General features: G+C 42.9%; 1 protein-coding gene across 1 annotated transcript in view; it reads right to left on the reverse strand.

Annotated features, from left to right (window-relative positions):
• Positions 1-14,777, reverse strand: part of RYR3 (ryanodine receptor 3) — a 555,495-nt gene that overhangs the window by 75,788 nt on the left and 464,930 nt on the right. The window contains exons 61-65 of the mRNA XM_081507033.1: positions 13,575-13,624; positions 13,118-13,178; positions 10,470-10,708; positions 9,022-9,103; positions 122-252 (exon numbers count right to left, since the gene is read on the reverse strand). Coding sequence (XP_081363159.1) covers positions 122-252; positions 9,022-9,103; positions 10,470-10,708; positions 13,118-13,178; positions 13,575-13,624 — 563 coding nt within the window. The remainder of the gene's footprint in view (positions 1-121; positions 253-9,021; positions 9,104-10,469; positions 10,709-13,117; positions 13,179-13,574; positions 13,625-14,777) is intronic.

Below are 14,777 nucleotides of genomic sequence, written 5' to 3' on the forward strand. Positions count from 1 at the left end.
GGCCCCTCTCAGACCACGTGAACCGACCAGGCTGGGGGCTGCTGTCCTTGCCTTTCTGGCTTTCTCTCCCACTGCATTCCTCTAAGCACATCAACGATGATCTCTGATGGATGGTACTTACTGGACCTCTCCCTGGGGGTTTTGGTATTGAAGACGGAGAGCGGGTTGTAGCGGTTCAGGGTGGGCTCCAGGAATGCCACTGGTATGGCGGCTGCCAGGGAGGCCAGGCATTCTCCAAGGGCAGGACGTTGCCTGGAAACAAAGAAGTCCATTTAGAAGTGGTGCCACCTCCATGCTGGCCCCATGCATTGGTGGGCCAGGACTCTTTCCCAGGATGTCTCGGGCTACTTCCCCACAGATGGCTCCACTGGATATCCTGGGCCTTGAGCTCAGCTGGATAGCATGTTCTTCCCCTCCCTCACCTTTTTCTGGACACTAACCAATGGTTTACAGTGGTCTCATTCCCTGCTACCTAGTTCTTAAATGACTAAGGTGATATATACTATGTAGCTTTGTTCTCTCCCAGCATCTCTGAGAGCAAGTTTGCTTGCATCCAAATTGAATCGGATCCTCCCGGTTCTTAAAATGTTTTAAAATCTTTAATGGAATTTCTTTGTCTATTCCCTGCTATGAGTAGAGCTTGTGTCGACCAATGGGAACTGTAGATAATGGGCCCAAAACACCAATAAGACACAAAATTAAAGTTCTGCCTTGCAAGAGAAATGACATGTCCAAACCAAATCACGTGATGTAGACAAAAGTGCTCTAACACCTATTAGTTCCCTTTCTTCCACAAACACTTGAGTGTCCACCATGCACTAAACTTTGGTTTTTAAGTCTTTCTGTGAAAGATGCAATCAATCAAAACCAAAATGCTTGGGATTCCTAGTTCAGATTTCTAGTTCTCCAGCTAAGAGGACTTACGCTTACCTGCAGGATAACCAAGGCTGCAAGAGTAAGTGATGGACCACAAGCCACCAGCTGGTCAAAGCACAGCTTGTACTGAAAAGAGTGCTTCCCCTCTCAGACCTGGGCTTAGCCCTGGATTTGTATTATCTAACCCAGCAGGTTCTTTCTGCTACTGAGATGATATACAGTCATAGCGCTGGCTCAAAGGGCCCTGTAAGGGGGCTGACATCTGTTGCTTCCTGATGAATGGGAGACTAGAGCCATCTGTTTTCCACCCATCAATATCTTTTCCCTGCCACCATCTGGCATTCGATCACAGACAGACTACACACACCTGCCTTGTGAGTTACATACGTGATGCCAGTTTCCAAATACAAGGAAAAATTTCTTCAAATAAACCAATAATGTGAGTCCTTTGCTAGACTAACTAGTAGAAAAGGTAGATGATAGGTCAATAATTAAGAGATGAAAGGGATTACAGGGTTCAAGCCCATCTTGTTTGCCTTCCTCTGTGACTGATGAGCTTAAACTCATCAGTATGAATGTAGATACTGTGCATGAAGCCCACCAGCAGAAGCCCTGGGGGCAGAGCATGTCAGGTTGCACATTGGGGGATATTACAGAGCCATTATGGAGAAAACTGTCTGCTGGGGGGCGGGGCATGCTTGGAGCCAAGAGCAAACGTGTACCCCACTATTGCAGTTCTGCAGAAACAGGAAGGCATTCAGTTCTCATGGTTCCCTTCAGTTCCCACCAAAACCCATGCCCAACAACATGTAGACTCTGCTACATTTAAATGGATAATCAACAAGGACCTACTGTACAGCACAGGGAATTCTGCTCAATGAGGCATACCGGGCTGTTATGTGGCAGCCTAGATGGGAGGGGAGTTTGGGGGAGAAGGAATACTATATATATATCTATCTGAGTCCTTTTGCGGTCCACCTGAAACCATCACAACATTGTTAATCTGCTATACTCCAATATAAAATAAAAAGTTAAAGAAAAGTGCTATGAAAAGGAAAAAGAAACCCATACCCAACATCCCATTAATTGCCCTTCACTATGACAACAGCCAATAATGCCAGTAGTACCAAGACACCTGAGTGTCAAAGCTGTAGAGTCTCTGGATAGGATAACAAGCATTTACTAGGGGACAGGGCAGAGAGGTAGCTAGGGGAGCCACTGTTGTCTGAGAAGTAAGCCAGGTAGTAAGAATCTGCCTGCAATGCAGGACACCTGGGTTCGATCCCTGGGTTGGGAAGATCCCCTGGAGAAGTGAATGGCTACCCACTCCAGTATTCTTGCCTGGAGAATTCCATGGACAGAGGAGCCTGGCAGGATGCAATGTGACAAAATAGCATGTCTTTATGGTCTCATTATAAGGATCAGAATCAACTTGCAACTTCATTATGCATAGAGAAAGGATACACATTTGAGTTGGGTTAGAAATGGGATCTTAACTGGTCCTGAAAAAATGACGACAAGACTATGTAGGGCAGAGTCAGAATGTGTCAGGGGCTAGCCTGGGGGTCCACAGAACTGTTCTGCTTGAGATGCCAGAGGAGTCTGCTGGACCAGAGAGAGGGAGGAGGGAGAGGGTGGGTGAGTCGATAGAAAGCTGTGTACCCCTTGTAACTTCCATACACTCCTTAGCCAAGTTATCAAACCTAAGACAAATGTGATCTTTTAATTACTTTAAAAGACAACTAATACATGTGATTTTATCCCTTCTTTTCTATCTTCTTCTTGGGCTCAGCTTTTAGGGGATTAGCTGACAACTTATTTGGCCTGATGTATTTGAGCTTTCACTTTCAAATCAGCCTCAAGCAAGCATGAATGCCCTCAGCCAGATAAGCACTTGTTAGCTAACAGCACGGCCTTGTCCTTCTGTGAAAGATCTGACTGTTAAATCGTCCCATCCAGGTCTGCTCTGGAAGGTCTATTTGGGAGCTGCATCAGTGGTGGAAGGGGCTTCCCTGCTGGCCTAACAGGTAAAGAATCCACCTGCAAGGCAGGAGACGTGGGTTCGATCCCTGAGTTGGGAAGATCGCCTGGAGGAAATGGCAACCCACTCCAATATTCTTGCCTGGGAAATCCCATGGATGGGGGAGCCTTGCAGCATCGCAGGGTCAGACATGACTGAGCACATGACACATCGGTGGTGGAGGAAGGGAGGGGGCGGGGCTGGGGTGACCGCAGAGACCAAGGCTCTCTCCAGGGAGCTCTGCAAAGCTCCTTCACTTCTGAACAGGCCCCGGACAGTCCTGTTCCCCATCTCTCCTCCTCAACACCTCTTCTTCTCCAACTCCTTTGCTTCTTTCTAAGCTCATGGTAGTGGTGGAAAGGCCAACCCTCAGGACAACTGATTGGAGTGAAGGCCTGTGCACATTGAACATGAAGAGCCACATGTCTTCATGTGACAAGGGGTAATATCAAATCTGAGAGCAAATTTTTAGTTGGGGCAGGGAGAGGAATCTAGGATACAGCTGATCCTGGGCTGTCTTGGTACTAAATTGACCCACTTAGTTCAGTTCAGTTCAGCCGCTCAGTCACATCTGACTCTTTGCAACCCCATGGACTGTAGAATGCCAGGTTTCCCTGTCCATCACCAACTCCCAGAGTTCGCTCAAAGTCATGTCCATTGAGTCAGTGATGCCATCTAACCACCTCATCCTCTGTCGTCCCCTTCTCCTCCTGCTTTCAATCTTTCCCAGCATCAGGGTCTTTGCCAATAAGTCAGCTCTTCGCCATCAGGTGGCCAAAGTATTGGAACTTCAGCTTCAGCATCAATCCTTCCAATGAACATTCAGGAGTGATTTCCTTTAGGATTAATTGTTTTGATCTCCTTGCAGTCCAAGGAACTCTTTACTTTAATTGATCCATACTACTTCTCTTCTCTTTCACTCACCAAAATTAGTTATGATCTCCCAAAAGTGGATTTTTAGAGTTAGTCTGATGAAAGGCAATCCTTGGGGGCAACAGACTGTTCTCTGGTGTTATGCTGACTCCCTGACTTGAGGGAGAGGGACAAGCATGATATTTAGTTACTGACAAACTGAGTCTCTACCAGTTCACCACAGGCATTTTCTAATCTGGAGCACATAACAATGCTAATAAGCTGGAGGGAGAAACAACAGTGCTGGCCTCACTGAGAAAAGTTCTTTCTGTAAAAGCCCAGAAGTCTGCCAGTTAATGCTCCTGGCTGTGAAATACCAGAGGGATGACCTGCGCCTCCAGGTCCAAGACCAACTGAGCTAGACAAAACTGGCTGCTAAAATACCGGTGGTTATTAGCGTCCCCCAGGGGGCATTGTGGGTGTGGACCAAGCAGAGCAAGGGCTACAGAAACAGCTCCATAGCAACCAAAGGGCATACTGGAAGAGTTTGTCACTGGATAGAGAAACGCACTCTCCCTGCAAGCCCCCTCAGTTATTACTGCCAAGAACAGTACTTTTCATATAACAGTACTTGGTCAATGCTGACAGACTGAAGAGACTTCAATTTTTTTTTTTTTTTAATTGAAGTATGGCTCAGATGGTCAAGAATCCACCTGCAATGCGGGAGACCTGGGTTTAATCCCTGAGTTGGGAAGATTCTCTGGAGAAGGGAATGGCTACCCACTCCAGCATTTTAGCCTGGAGAATTCCATGGACAGAGGAGCCTGGCAGGCTACAGTCCATGGGGTCGCAAACAGGTGGACACGACTGAGTGACTTTCACTTTCACAGTTGATGTACAATGCAAAGTGATCTTGTGTGTGTGTGTGTGTATTCTTTTCCATTATAAGTTATTACAAGATACCGAATATATTAATAGTTCCCTGTGCTATACAGTAGGTCCTTGTTTACCTATGTTACACATAGTAGTGTGTATCTTTTAATCCCAAATTCCTAATTTATCCCTCCCTCTCCTCATTCCCTTTCAGTTCAATCTGTATTTCAGTTTTTGTTAATTCCTAAGTCAGTCTCTCAACTTTTTTTCCACAGATTGGGACCTGCTTCTCAACAGTCTATCATCAAGGACATAGGCCAAGACAAAGTCATCGTACAAATAATAATTATGCCTGCACATATCTGGTGCTTTGCAATTTTGAAAGTTCCTTTGTGTAAATTCCAGAGGATGCAAAAGAGAGTAAGCAACAGGTAGCAGAGGGGCAGAAAGTGGAGGCACGGCAAGGTTCTAGACAGCAATACCAGTGATCTCAGCGATTTGGGGAGAGCAACGTTTGATCAGGGAAGAACTCGTCAAAGGGGGCAGAGCAGGAAGGCAGATATAAATATCTCTAAAGTGTGAAGGCAAAAACAAAGTTTTAATTTGAAATAAAATGGAGATTCAGTGCTTAATGTAGTCAATTACCAAACTTAGTCTTCTTGATCCATCTCCATCAAATGCTCTATCAATTAATCAAAGCAGGGACTTGTCTGGTGGTCCAGTGGTTAAGAATCCACCGCCAAAGCAGGAGGCACAGGTTCCCAGGAACTAAGATACCACATGCCTTGGGGCAACTAAGCCCATGCGCCACAACTATTGAGCCTGCACTCTAGAGCCCTTGTTCAACAAGAGAAGCCACTTTAATGAGAAGGTCACATATTGCAACTTGAGAGTAGCCCCCCCACTCACTGCAACTAGAGAAAGCCTGCTTGCAGCAATGAAGACCCAATATAACCAAATGAATAAATAGTAATAAAATCAATCAAAATATATTCAAGTTAAAGAATGTTAAGCATTTAAATACACATGGTAAAAGCCTTTATCCTACTCTGACATTTTGTATCTGAAAATTTACCTGTCAGTGACTGTCTCAGTCTAGCCTCAATTAGAAAATATTCCCCCCAAAAGGTCTCTAATCTGTTTCAATGACTTTTTTTTCCCCTCACAATCAACCCTATCATGGAGGTGTCTGGAATCTTTTCTATTTACAATGCATTCACACTATAGTTGGAAACCAAATATTGAGTGGTTCCTTTGCAACGCTATAGACGTTTGCTAGCCAAGAAACTTTAATAAAATGCGGCAAAGAAATGGTAGGTTTCACTATACTTTTCTCCCCTCTAAAACCCAAAAGAGCTGGGGGAAAATTGAGGAGAAATTTAGACCTATGCTGAGATTAGAAAATGTGTGATAACTTCACACTGCAAAATACAGACCAAATCAAAAGTTTCAGAAAAGAACAATTAGCTAAAAGTTACTACAAAGAAAATGAGAGAGGAAGGTTAAGGAAAAAGTCAATAGATACAAATAATTTCCCTCCTTGAACAACAGCTAAGACCAAAAAACTCAGCAACAATATAATAAAATGGAAGATTCATTAAATAAAGTAAGACCCAATTCTGGAACCTGAGGGGGTGTATTAAGTTCTGAGAAGAAGCGCAGGGGTTGATATGGCAAGGACAACCCTGGGACATGGTACAGGGAAGTGAAAGAGCTTCAAGACCAAAGAAAGAACCCAGTGAGCAGCAGCAAAGTCATGTGCAGGGAGCAAATCACTGGGTCCCGGGAATACACACTGTCAGGCCACAGAGAAGCAAAGTCTGTACACTTCTGAGGGAGGAAAATTATGAACCAAGGATTTCATACCATGGAAACTGTTCACATATAAAGTCGATGGATGATATTACAAAATATGCAAACACTCAAGAGTAAGCCCTCTTACAGAAACAACAACATAAGATGAATCTGACCACCCAAGAGGTAAATCAAAAGTTTTAGAATGAACAAATCGCAATTCAGAAGGATTGGCTACACACTGAATCATTTAAATATAAACCAAGGTAAACAACTCAAGGAATATTAGTCCTAAAATATTCCAGGGTAAAATGTATGTGTTATAAGGAATTATACAGCCAAAAATGAAAGGCAGAAAGGATAGGAAGTGCCAGAAATGCAAATGTACTAAACTTGGTAATCTTTTTAAAAGTAGAGAATTAATAATTATTTTAATTAACGATAAATTAGAAATATATGAATTGTATGTTAAAGAAATTCAGTTTTTAGCTTCATCCAACAAAACAAAGTTATAAAGCAATATTATGATCCTAACATGTGTAAAAATGTACACATGTAGAAAAACATCTAGAATGGTATATACCAAACTGTTACTAGGCGGGTGATCTGGGGTGAAGAAAGCGGCAGACTTTTAACTTTACATAGGTCTGTACTGTTTGATTTTTTTTTTTAAATAAGTATGTCTTACTTTCACAATACAATAGAAAATAAATAAAAGTCACTAACGGTGGCAGCATCACAACTTGAAGATTTTAAATCTTTATATCCTAGTTGCTTCATTAACTAACAGACTGACAATAGGGGCAGACTTGATCCAAGTGCTTCTTCAAGGCTGGCTTTCTACCTGCGTGGAATATAAAACACAGGCACTGATATTCCCAGTGCTATGAGTATATGAATAAAGTATAAAAAGTCATATGAAGAATGGTCTCTTTTCTGGTCTGACATTTCAGAGTTGACCTTTCTCTTTTAAAAAAAAAAAAAAAACACAAAAGAGAGTAATACAGAAGCTTTTCAAAAAATTGTACCAAAAAACACATATACATATAGACGCATGTACATACATATAAGGATCTTCCCAGGTGGCACTAGTGATAAAGAACCTGCCTGCCAATGCAGGAGACATAAGAGATGCAAGTTCAATCCCCTGGAGGAGGGCATGGCAATCCACTCCAGTATTCTTGCCTGGAGAATCCTATGGACAGAGGAGCCTGGTAGGTTACAGTCCACAGGGTAGCAAAGAGTTGGACACTACTGAAGTAAGTTAGCATGCACGTACATACATATAAACCAAGAGAATAAGAAAAGATGTTGAGAAAATGTTCACAAATGCTTAATGAAAGTAAAGACACCTTACCTAAATGAAATTCTGTATTAAATATTAAAAATTTTAATTCTCTTGTTGATTTGGTATAAAATATGTTTATAACTTTTGTCTGCCCAGTTCCTATTAAAGGACAAAACTATTTATCTATATTTCATGTAAAACAATAAGGAAAGCTATGTAACTCTAAGGAATTAAACTCATAATCAAAATAAATTAGCTGTTAGTTCTTCAATTAATTTCTTGAACTCTAGAAGCTATTTAAAAGTTGTAATTAGGAAGACATAGACATTTTTTTAACATGCTCTGGTTATTAGCACATGATTTCAAGTCATCAGTTCCTGAGTTCTTGAAGGAGCCAGAGTCTTTTTTTGCTTTATTGAGAAACTGCAATTAGAATTTATGTAAGTTTAGATATGAAACAGGGATTTATCATTGGTTTCTTTGATAAAGGATCATAAATCAAGGAGGTCTACAGATCATGGATATCAACAGGATGTTTAGATTAAGTAATTTTAAGCACAGACCAAATTCTTTCCAGTTTTCTTATTTGAAAAGGAAAAAAAGGAAAAAAAAATCTTCTGAGGATAAGTCTACATCTCGAGTTTGGCTAACACTGTGTTTATCCTTCTAATCTTCTCCATGGATTTAAACAGAATCACACAACACATGACATTTGATTCTGAAAATCAAGGGGTGGCCTAAGGCCTCCGTTGCTCCAGGCAGATTAGAGAGCAGAGTGGGAACCCAAACACCTCGGAAAATCAGCCTGTTCAGATTCAAGACCACTGAGTAGCATTTCTGTTCCCAAAGTGTGGACTTGTTTAAAATTATAGTTAATCTGACAGCCAAGAATGGTAAAAGTCCAGGGCTGTATCACATAGAAACTCATTAAACACTAAAGCAACCGCCTCACATCCCTTGAGCTTCTCAGCAAGCTTTAACCACAGGAACTCTGGAAGCTCTCTGAAAGCTGTGATTATAAAGAAAGAGACGTTTCTTCAACATTTTTTGGCCACCAGCACATGATTTAGTTTGGCTATATGGCTCCTCCAGCCACGTACATTCTCCAGCCATCTCCACGGAAGTCATACATCTTAGAAGCCTCATTAACACTTCTATATACTGCCATAAACATTTCATACCCGAGGCTCAAAATCACTAAGCCATTGCAGTGAGCAGTTTTCTTCTGCTGGATTGGAAAGATGCTATTGTTAAGTGTTTAAAGACTTCAGTAACACATTCAGCCCGAACGTGTTAGCCTCTTTTGCTCACTCATTACCTTTCAACATAGATGTTCTTTCCTGTCCCGAGGGAGTAGAGGCTGCACAGTATATGGTAGCATGAAATCTGCACGTCACCCACTGAAAAGAACAAACAAGAACTGTCATTCTTGTGCATCAACCCCAGAGGTCCACCTCCTGCACACAGCAAGGTTCTGCAAACAGAAAACACGCTGGCTTCACCAAAGAGCCAAAGATCTCACTTTCTTTCTTTTTAACAAATAGAGCCCCTCTCTTTTCAAATGGCAGTTGCTGAGCTGGAGGAGAAAACACCAAAAGGAAAACACCCTCCATTGTGCCACGCCAGGTCCTTTGTGGAACCCCGGATACAGATCACATAGCTTCTCAGGGAAAGGAATCATTTGACCAGTGAGTCCTTCCATGTGGGTATTTGTTTCCCCTCCACTAGAGGGAGACACTGCAGTCAAATTTTATCCAGAGCACTATTTCCTTTTTTTGAAGGGAAGAATGTAAAGAATCTGAAGCTTGAGTGAGCTTTTTGTTCCTTTTCCAGGGAGACGTGTACAATGTCCCTACTTCTTCCAAGACAGAGCAAAATACCTCATGTCCACCTGTCCCAGCTTCTCTGATACATGTTTTTCAAAAGGTAATTCAATTGTATTATGATTTTTGCCATGTTTCTCAAGGGAAGGGCATCTTTCGCTTAGGCACTCAGAATTTAATGGGCAGGATATGTGCCTCTATTAATGTATGGAACTCACAATAAGGCTGGAACTAATTTAACACAAAAAAAACTAGTTTAATTTCTTATTTTTCAACAAGAAAGTGTATTGTTTCCATGACACAGAATAATGAGTTTGGATGTTCCCCTACTTCTCCCCGTAACCCCATGGAAATAACTGATTTTCACTACTGAGGGCTATGGAAGACACAGCCTTAGCTCTTGGCCATTGGTTAAACTAATTCAATCATGTGCCACCATTTACAGTGTGAAATTGAAGCTTGGTGGCAGAATAAGAGGGCTGAACATGGTACTAAATGCAAGGTAAAACCAACCAACTACGGTCTTTCTTCTGGCGGCTCAGATACTGGGATGTTAGCAGCTTTCCTTTGCTCCTGATATACAGTGAATAAATTAAAGCTTCTTAATAGGAAAATTGGTGTCTGGGAGCAAACCTGTATCTCTTGACAGATTTCACAGATAATCTTTTCAAATTAAGAGAGAACACAATGGCTGAGAGCAAAACCAGTGGGTGGAAAACTCTGGTCCTGAGTAGCAGTGGGAAAAGGTGAAATATTTATAAAATGAAATTTGGAGATTTCTTCCCCTCCAAGAGTCTACTCCTTTTTTTTTTAAGAAGGAAAAAGTGTGGAATGGTTGTCTCTACTCCGCCCTGAAGGTCAGCCTAAGGGAATAAATCACACACTTCCTAAGGATCTGCAGCTGGGTGCACATGAATCCATGACAGATGGCAGGTCAACTCACAGAGTAAGTCCACCCCAAACTGATGCTGAGCCACGTGCTCAAAGATGGACGTCAGGATGGGGAGCAGAGCCACCGTGGTGTAGTTAATATTCTGAGAGACGCCTTTGATCTGCGTTCTGGAATGGGTAAACTTGCCGAGCTTCAGGTTTTCCAAGGTCTTCTCTAAGTCTTCCGCTGCATTTTCAAAGAACGCCCGTAACCCAGCTTTCACCAGCTCTGAGCCTGACTTCATGACCGTCCTATAAGCAAACAATGTTCAAAACCAGAAGCATAACCTGAACCTTTGGCCAACTGCCTTCTTGAGTCTGGGGACTTTCAGTGCAACCCAGGCAGACATTTGACACCCCTGTCACTGCAGTAGTTATTAGCATCCAAAAAGAAACTGGGATCACAGAATCCTGAAGCATGGGCCAGCAACTGGAAGGCATGCTTGATTTGAGGGCATGACTGCTCAACTCTTGGGACTCTCAAGTGGCATGGTGGTAAAGAATCCAACTGCCAATGCAGGAGATGCAAGAGATGCAGGGTCAATCCCTGCGTTGGGAAGATCCTCTGGAGGAGGAAATAGCAACCCACTCCAGTATTCTTGCCTGGAAAATCCTATGGACAGAGGAGCCTGGCGGGCTACAGTCCACAGGGTCACGAAGAGTTGGAAATCACTGAGTACGTACACATATACTGGTAGTACTGCTCTGAGTTGCTGTCTACACTTTACACTTACACACTGATCAACTCTTAGGGAATGGACAGGACGACTTAGAGAGAAACTGATATTGGTCACCTGCTATCTATATAATATTGCAGCTGGCTACATTCTTCTGGAAATATCTAATTAAAAGGACAGAGAGGGAACTTTTCTTCAGCTCCCCATGGGCTCAGCAACTTTTATAAGGACTAGTTGGAAATACTAGCTCTCCTGTGATGCAGGACCCCTTAGAAAAAGAGGACAAAGAATGAAATCAACTGAAGCTTAGGTTTCTATCACTTTGTAGGGATGTTCCAGCTTGGAGAGGGGAGGGAAGAGTCACCCCCTTTTAAAACAGCTTACTCAGACCACCGAAGAAACCATGTGGGAATGGAGATTAGCTACGGGTATCTGGGGCTTTCCCTTAAAACTATCTTGTAAAACTCAGAACTGGAACAAAGCCTATCAGTTATCTTTTAGTTTCCATATTTCTACATCTTATTCACAAGATTATGACAGGCTTGCTACAAGGCCAGATGCTTTTTATCTACAGCATTTTCACGATAATCATCTAGCCAATCAGAAACATAAAAACAAGGAAATAAAGTCAGTGAGGCTTGTTCCTATCCTGTAAGTACTTAGAAACCATCTTCCTCAGATTTTCTCAGGAATGACTATGAAACACACTGACTTGTGTTCTGTTTAGTTTTGCAGGAAGAAAACCTGCTCTTAAGGCATTTTGCAAGTTTTGGGAATAAAGATTCCTCATCCCAACTGCACCCCTGGAATGCTTTGGTCTGATCCTGCAAATTTTGTGCTGTGTTAGTACTTCTGGGCCTTCCAGGTGTACTGGTAAAGAACTGGTCTTTCTGGTAAAGAACCTGTCTGCCAATGCTGGAGATGCAAGAGATGCGGGTTCGGTTGGGAAGATCCCCTGAAGTAGGAATTGGCAACCCACTCAACTATTCTTGCCTGAGAAATCCCATGGACAGAGAAGCCTGGCAGGCTACAGTCCATGGGGTCACAAAGAGTTGGACACCACTGAACATGTACAAGAGTTTTAAGAGGTTTAGTACCTCTACAACATGTTTCTCTCAGAAAGTTGGAAATCCCCTTTACTTGCCCTTAACTTTTTTTTTTAAACCATTTTTAGTTTACAGAGGTTTTCATCATCTGGCCACTCTTTTAGGGTGTTGCCTCTGTTCTGCCTTGGGTTTTGGGAAGCATGTTCTCCTGACTTTGCGAAGAGCCCTGCTTAACGTGTCTGTTAAAGAAAGCTCCCTCCAGTTCTTTGCATTGCCTCTCTTTTGATCTCATCAAATACTTTATACTACCATAATATATGTACACATACACACATATACACCTGATGTTATATACATAGATGTTATCCATAACATCTCATTAAAAAAACTCAAACTTTTTGGCCAGTCCAATACATGAAAGGAAGGAAGACTTCCTTTCTTGTTCAGCCATCTTTGCTACCAGACCCTCAGGCCACCTTCAGGCTGGAATCTATCTTTGTCTTTGATCTTTTGGTAATCACGTCCCCTCCTTGGCCATTTTGAACTCAGAGTGCTATGAGTCCCTCTCCCAGGATCCTTACGGCCTCACCACCCATCAGACAGCTTTTACTGTTTTTGTGGAGAATTAGGTACAAAGTGGTACTCTGCCACGTTATATGTTTTATCTTCTGAAAGATGAACTTCTCAGTCAGAGAAGACAAGAATGATCAAATGCTCAGCTTTCGGCATTCAGTGTCTGCTGCAACAGTGGCTCTCCGTCATGAGCTGAGAAACAGCGTGCTGACATCAGGGTGATTTCCATCTTTTCTCTGCCTTCCCTTCCCTCCCCAGCTCCTGCAGAGTGGTGGCGAGTCTCCTCTTCCGCACAATAATAAGTGAGGAGAACAAGTCAGAGGGGGAGTCCTGAGAAACTACTGGAAAATGCCGGGCACACTTACCTTGTGTCAAGTGTCTGAGCTAAGATGTGAAGACAGCTCACCATTGTTGTAGAATCGCTCCCTAAAATCAAAAATATCACCTGTGACTCCCCAAGCCATTCAGCCTATCATTTAAACCCAATCTTCTCAATATGCACAAACCACAGCCCAGCATAATTAACCACCAACACGCAAAGTGCCAGGGCTCTGTTTGGGGCCAAGGCATTTATCTCCGGCCTGACACATGGCTTTGTGATGGATGTTAGAGGCAAAGCTTAAAACATTCATTGGCGTGGAAAATCTGAGCTGTTTGAGGGGTACAGAGGTCATTTATCATGCTTCAGCCCAATTTTCTATGGCAAATTTAGGTGACACCTTAGTCCTAAGGCTCAGGTTGTCTTAGGGAGCCACAAATGAAGGCAAAACATGAGTTCAGGGTAATCACAGGATATGCAGCCTTTAGCAATACTTCTCTTACCAAAGAGGGAAATCCTGTGTCGAACCAGAGCAGCGAGTTTGCAGAACAGGCTGAAGCAGAAAAAAATGCAAGTGGGAAAGGGACAGAGATTCAAGGCAGACCCATTTAAACCTCATCCCTCAGCACCCCCCATATGGCAAAACAAAGTGCACAGAATGCCCCCTCCCCAGAAGACAGACTGTGTTCCCCTCAAAGGGTCCCCTGGACCACACTAGGAAAACATGCCTGCCGTTCCCCCTGTCTCATTGGAGAATTATGAAAGGTACCTTGCAGGCATCTGCAATGTTACAGAAAACAATCCTTTTGCAACAGCTACAATATTTTGCAATGAGCCAGCTGTTGCAAACCATCTCTTGTTACAGAGTACCAAAAACATTCATTTGGATAACATCCATGGATAAAGGAGGATTCTGGAAGGGTTTTTCCATTGTTGCAATGGATTGCAAGCCATTTTTACTGTCTTTACTGGGTGAGGGGTGTGAGGCCTTGGTTGGGAGGTGGGCAAGATGGTGGGATTGGAATCAAGTTAAAGATTCAGGTATGGGCAATACTGTATTGCACCAGAAACATTTCAAGGAATGGCTTCTCTCTGTCATTTCCATTAGCCTACAGCCTACATCTGCTGTCTGATCCATGTCTTTGAAGCTAGGAGATCCCACCTGCCATGCTTTTGTGTTTTTCTGACCCTATTCCATGCTTTTACCCATATTTTCTACTATGGAACCTTTTGGAGTCCAGTTGTGTCTTACTCTTTTACTTTTCACAGTGCCTAATAGAGTGCCTTGTGCAGTCAGCAAAGAGCCCATGGATGCTTCTGAACACTCTCCTGATGGCCCCTCCTCTAGAGCACTAAGGCCATCATTTGACCTGTGTTGCTGGAGGAGATTGCTGAGAATGCTGACATTATTTGACATTGGCACAGCTAGACACGAACTTAGCGACCCTTTCAGAGAGCAGTCCTTCCTGGAGGAACAGGAAGAGGGAACGTAGAATAAAATCACTCAGCACAGGCTGTGGGATTCTCAGATGAGATCCAGTTGCAGTCCTTCCCATGGTCTTGGAACTCATGCTCTAACACAGGGCAGAAGTCTTTGTGGGAAGATCAAATGAAGAAGAAATCCATCCAAGTGTTGGTGGGAATGAAAACTTCTTCACTTCTAAATGGTTCTCAGTGAATGACTTGAGCCTTTCTGGGCTGCCTAC

The sequence above is a fragment of the Giraffa tippelskirchi genome, chromosome 7 (assembly GCF_054371585.1).
Source record: "Giraffa tippelskirchi isolate mGirTip1 chromosome 7, T2T-mGirTip1v1.2.pri, whole genome shotgun sequence".
NCBI classification, from domain to species: Eukaryota; Metazoa; Chordata; class Mammalia; order Artiodactyla; family Giraffidae; genus Giraffa; species Giraffa tippelskirchi.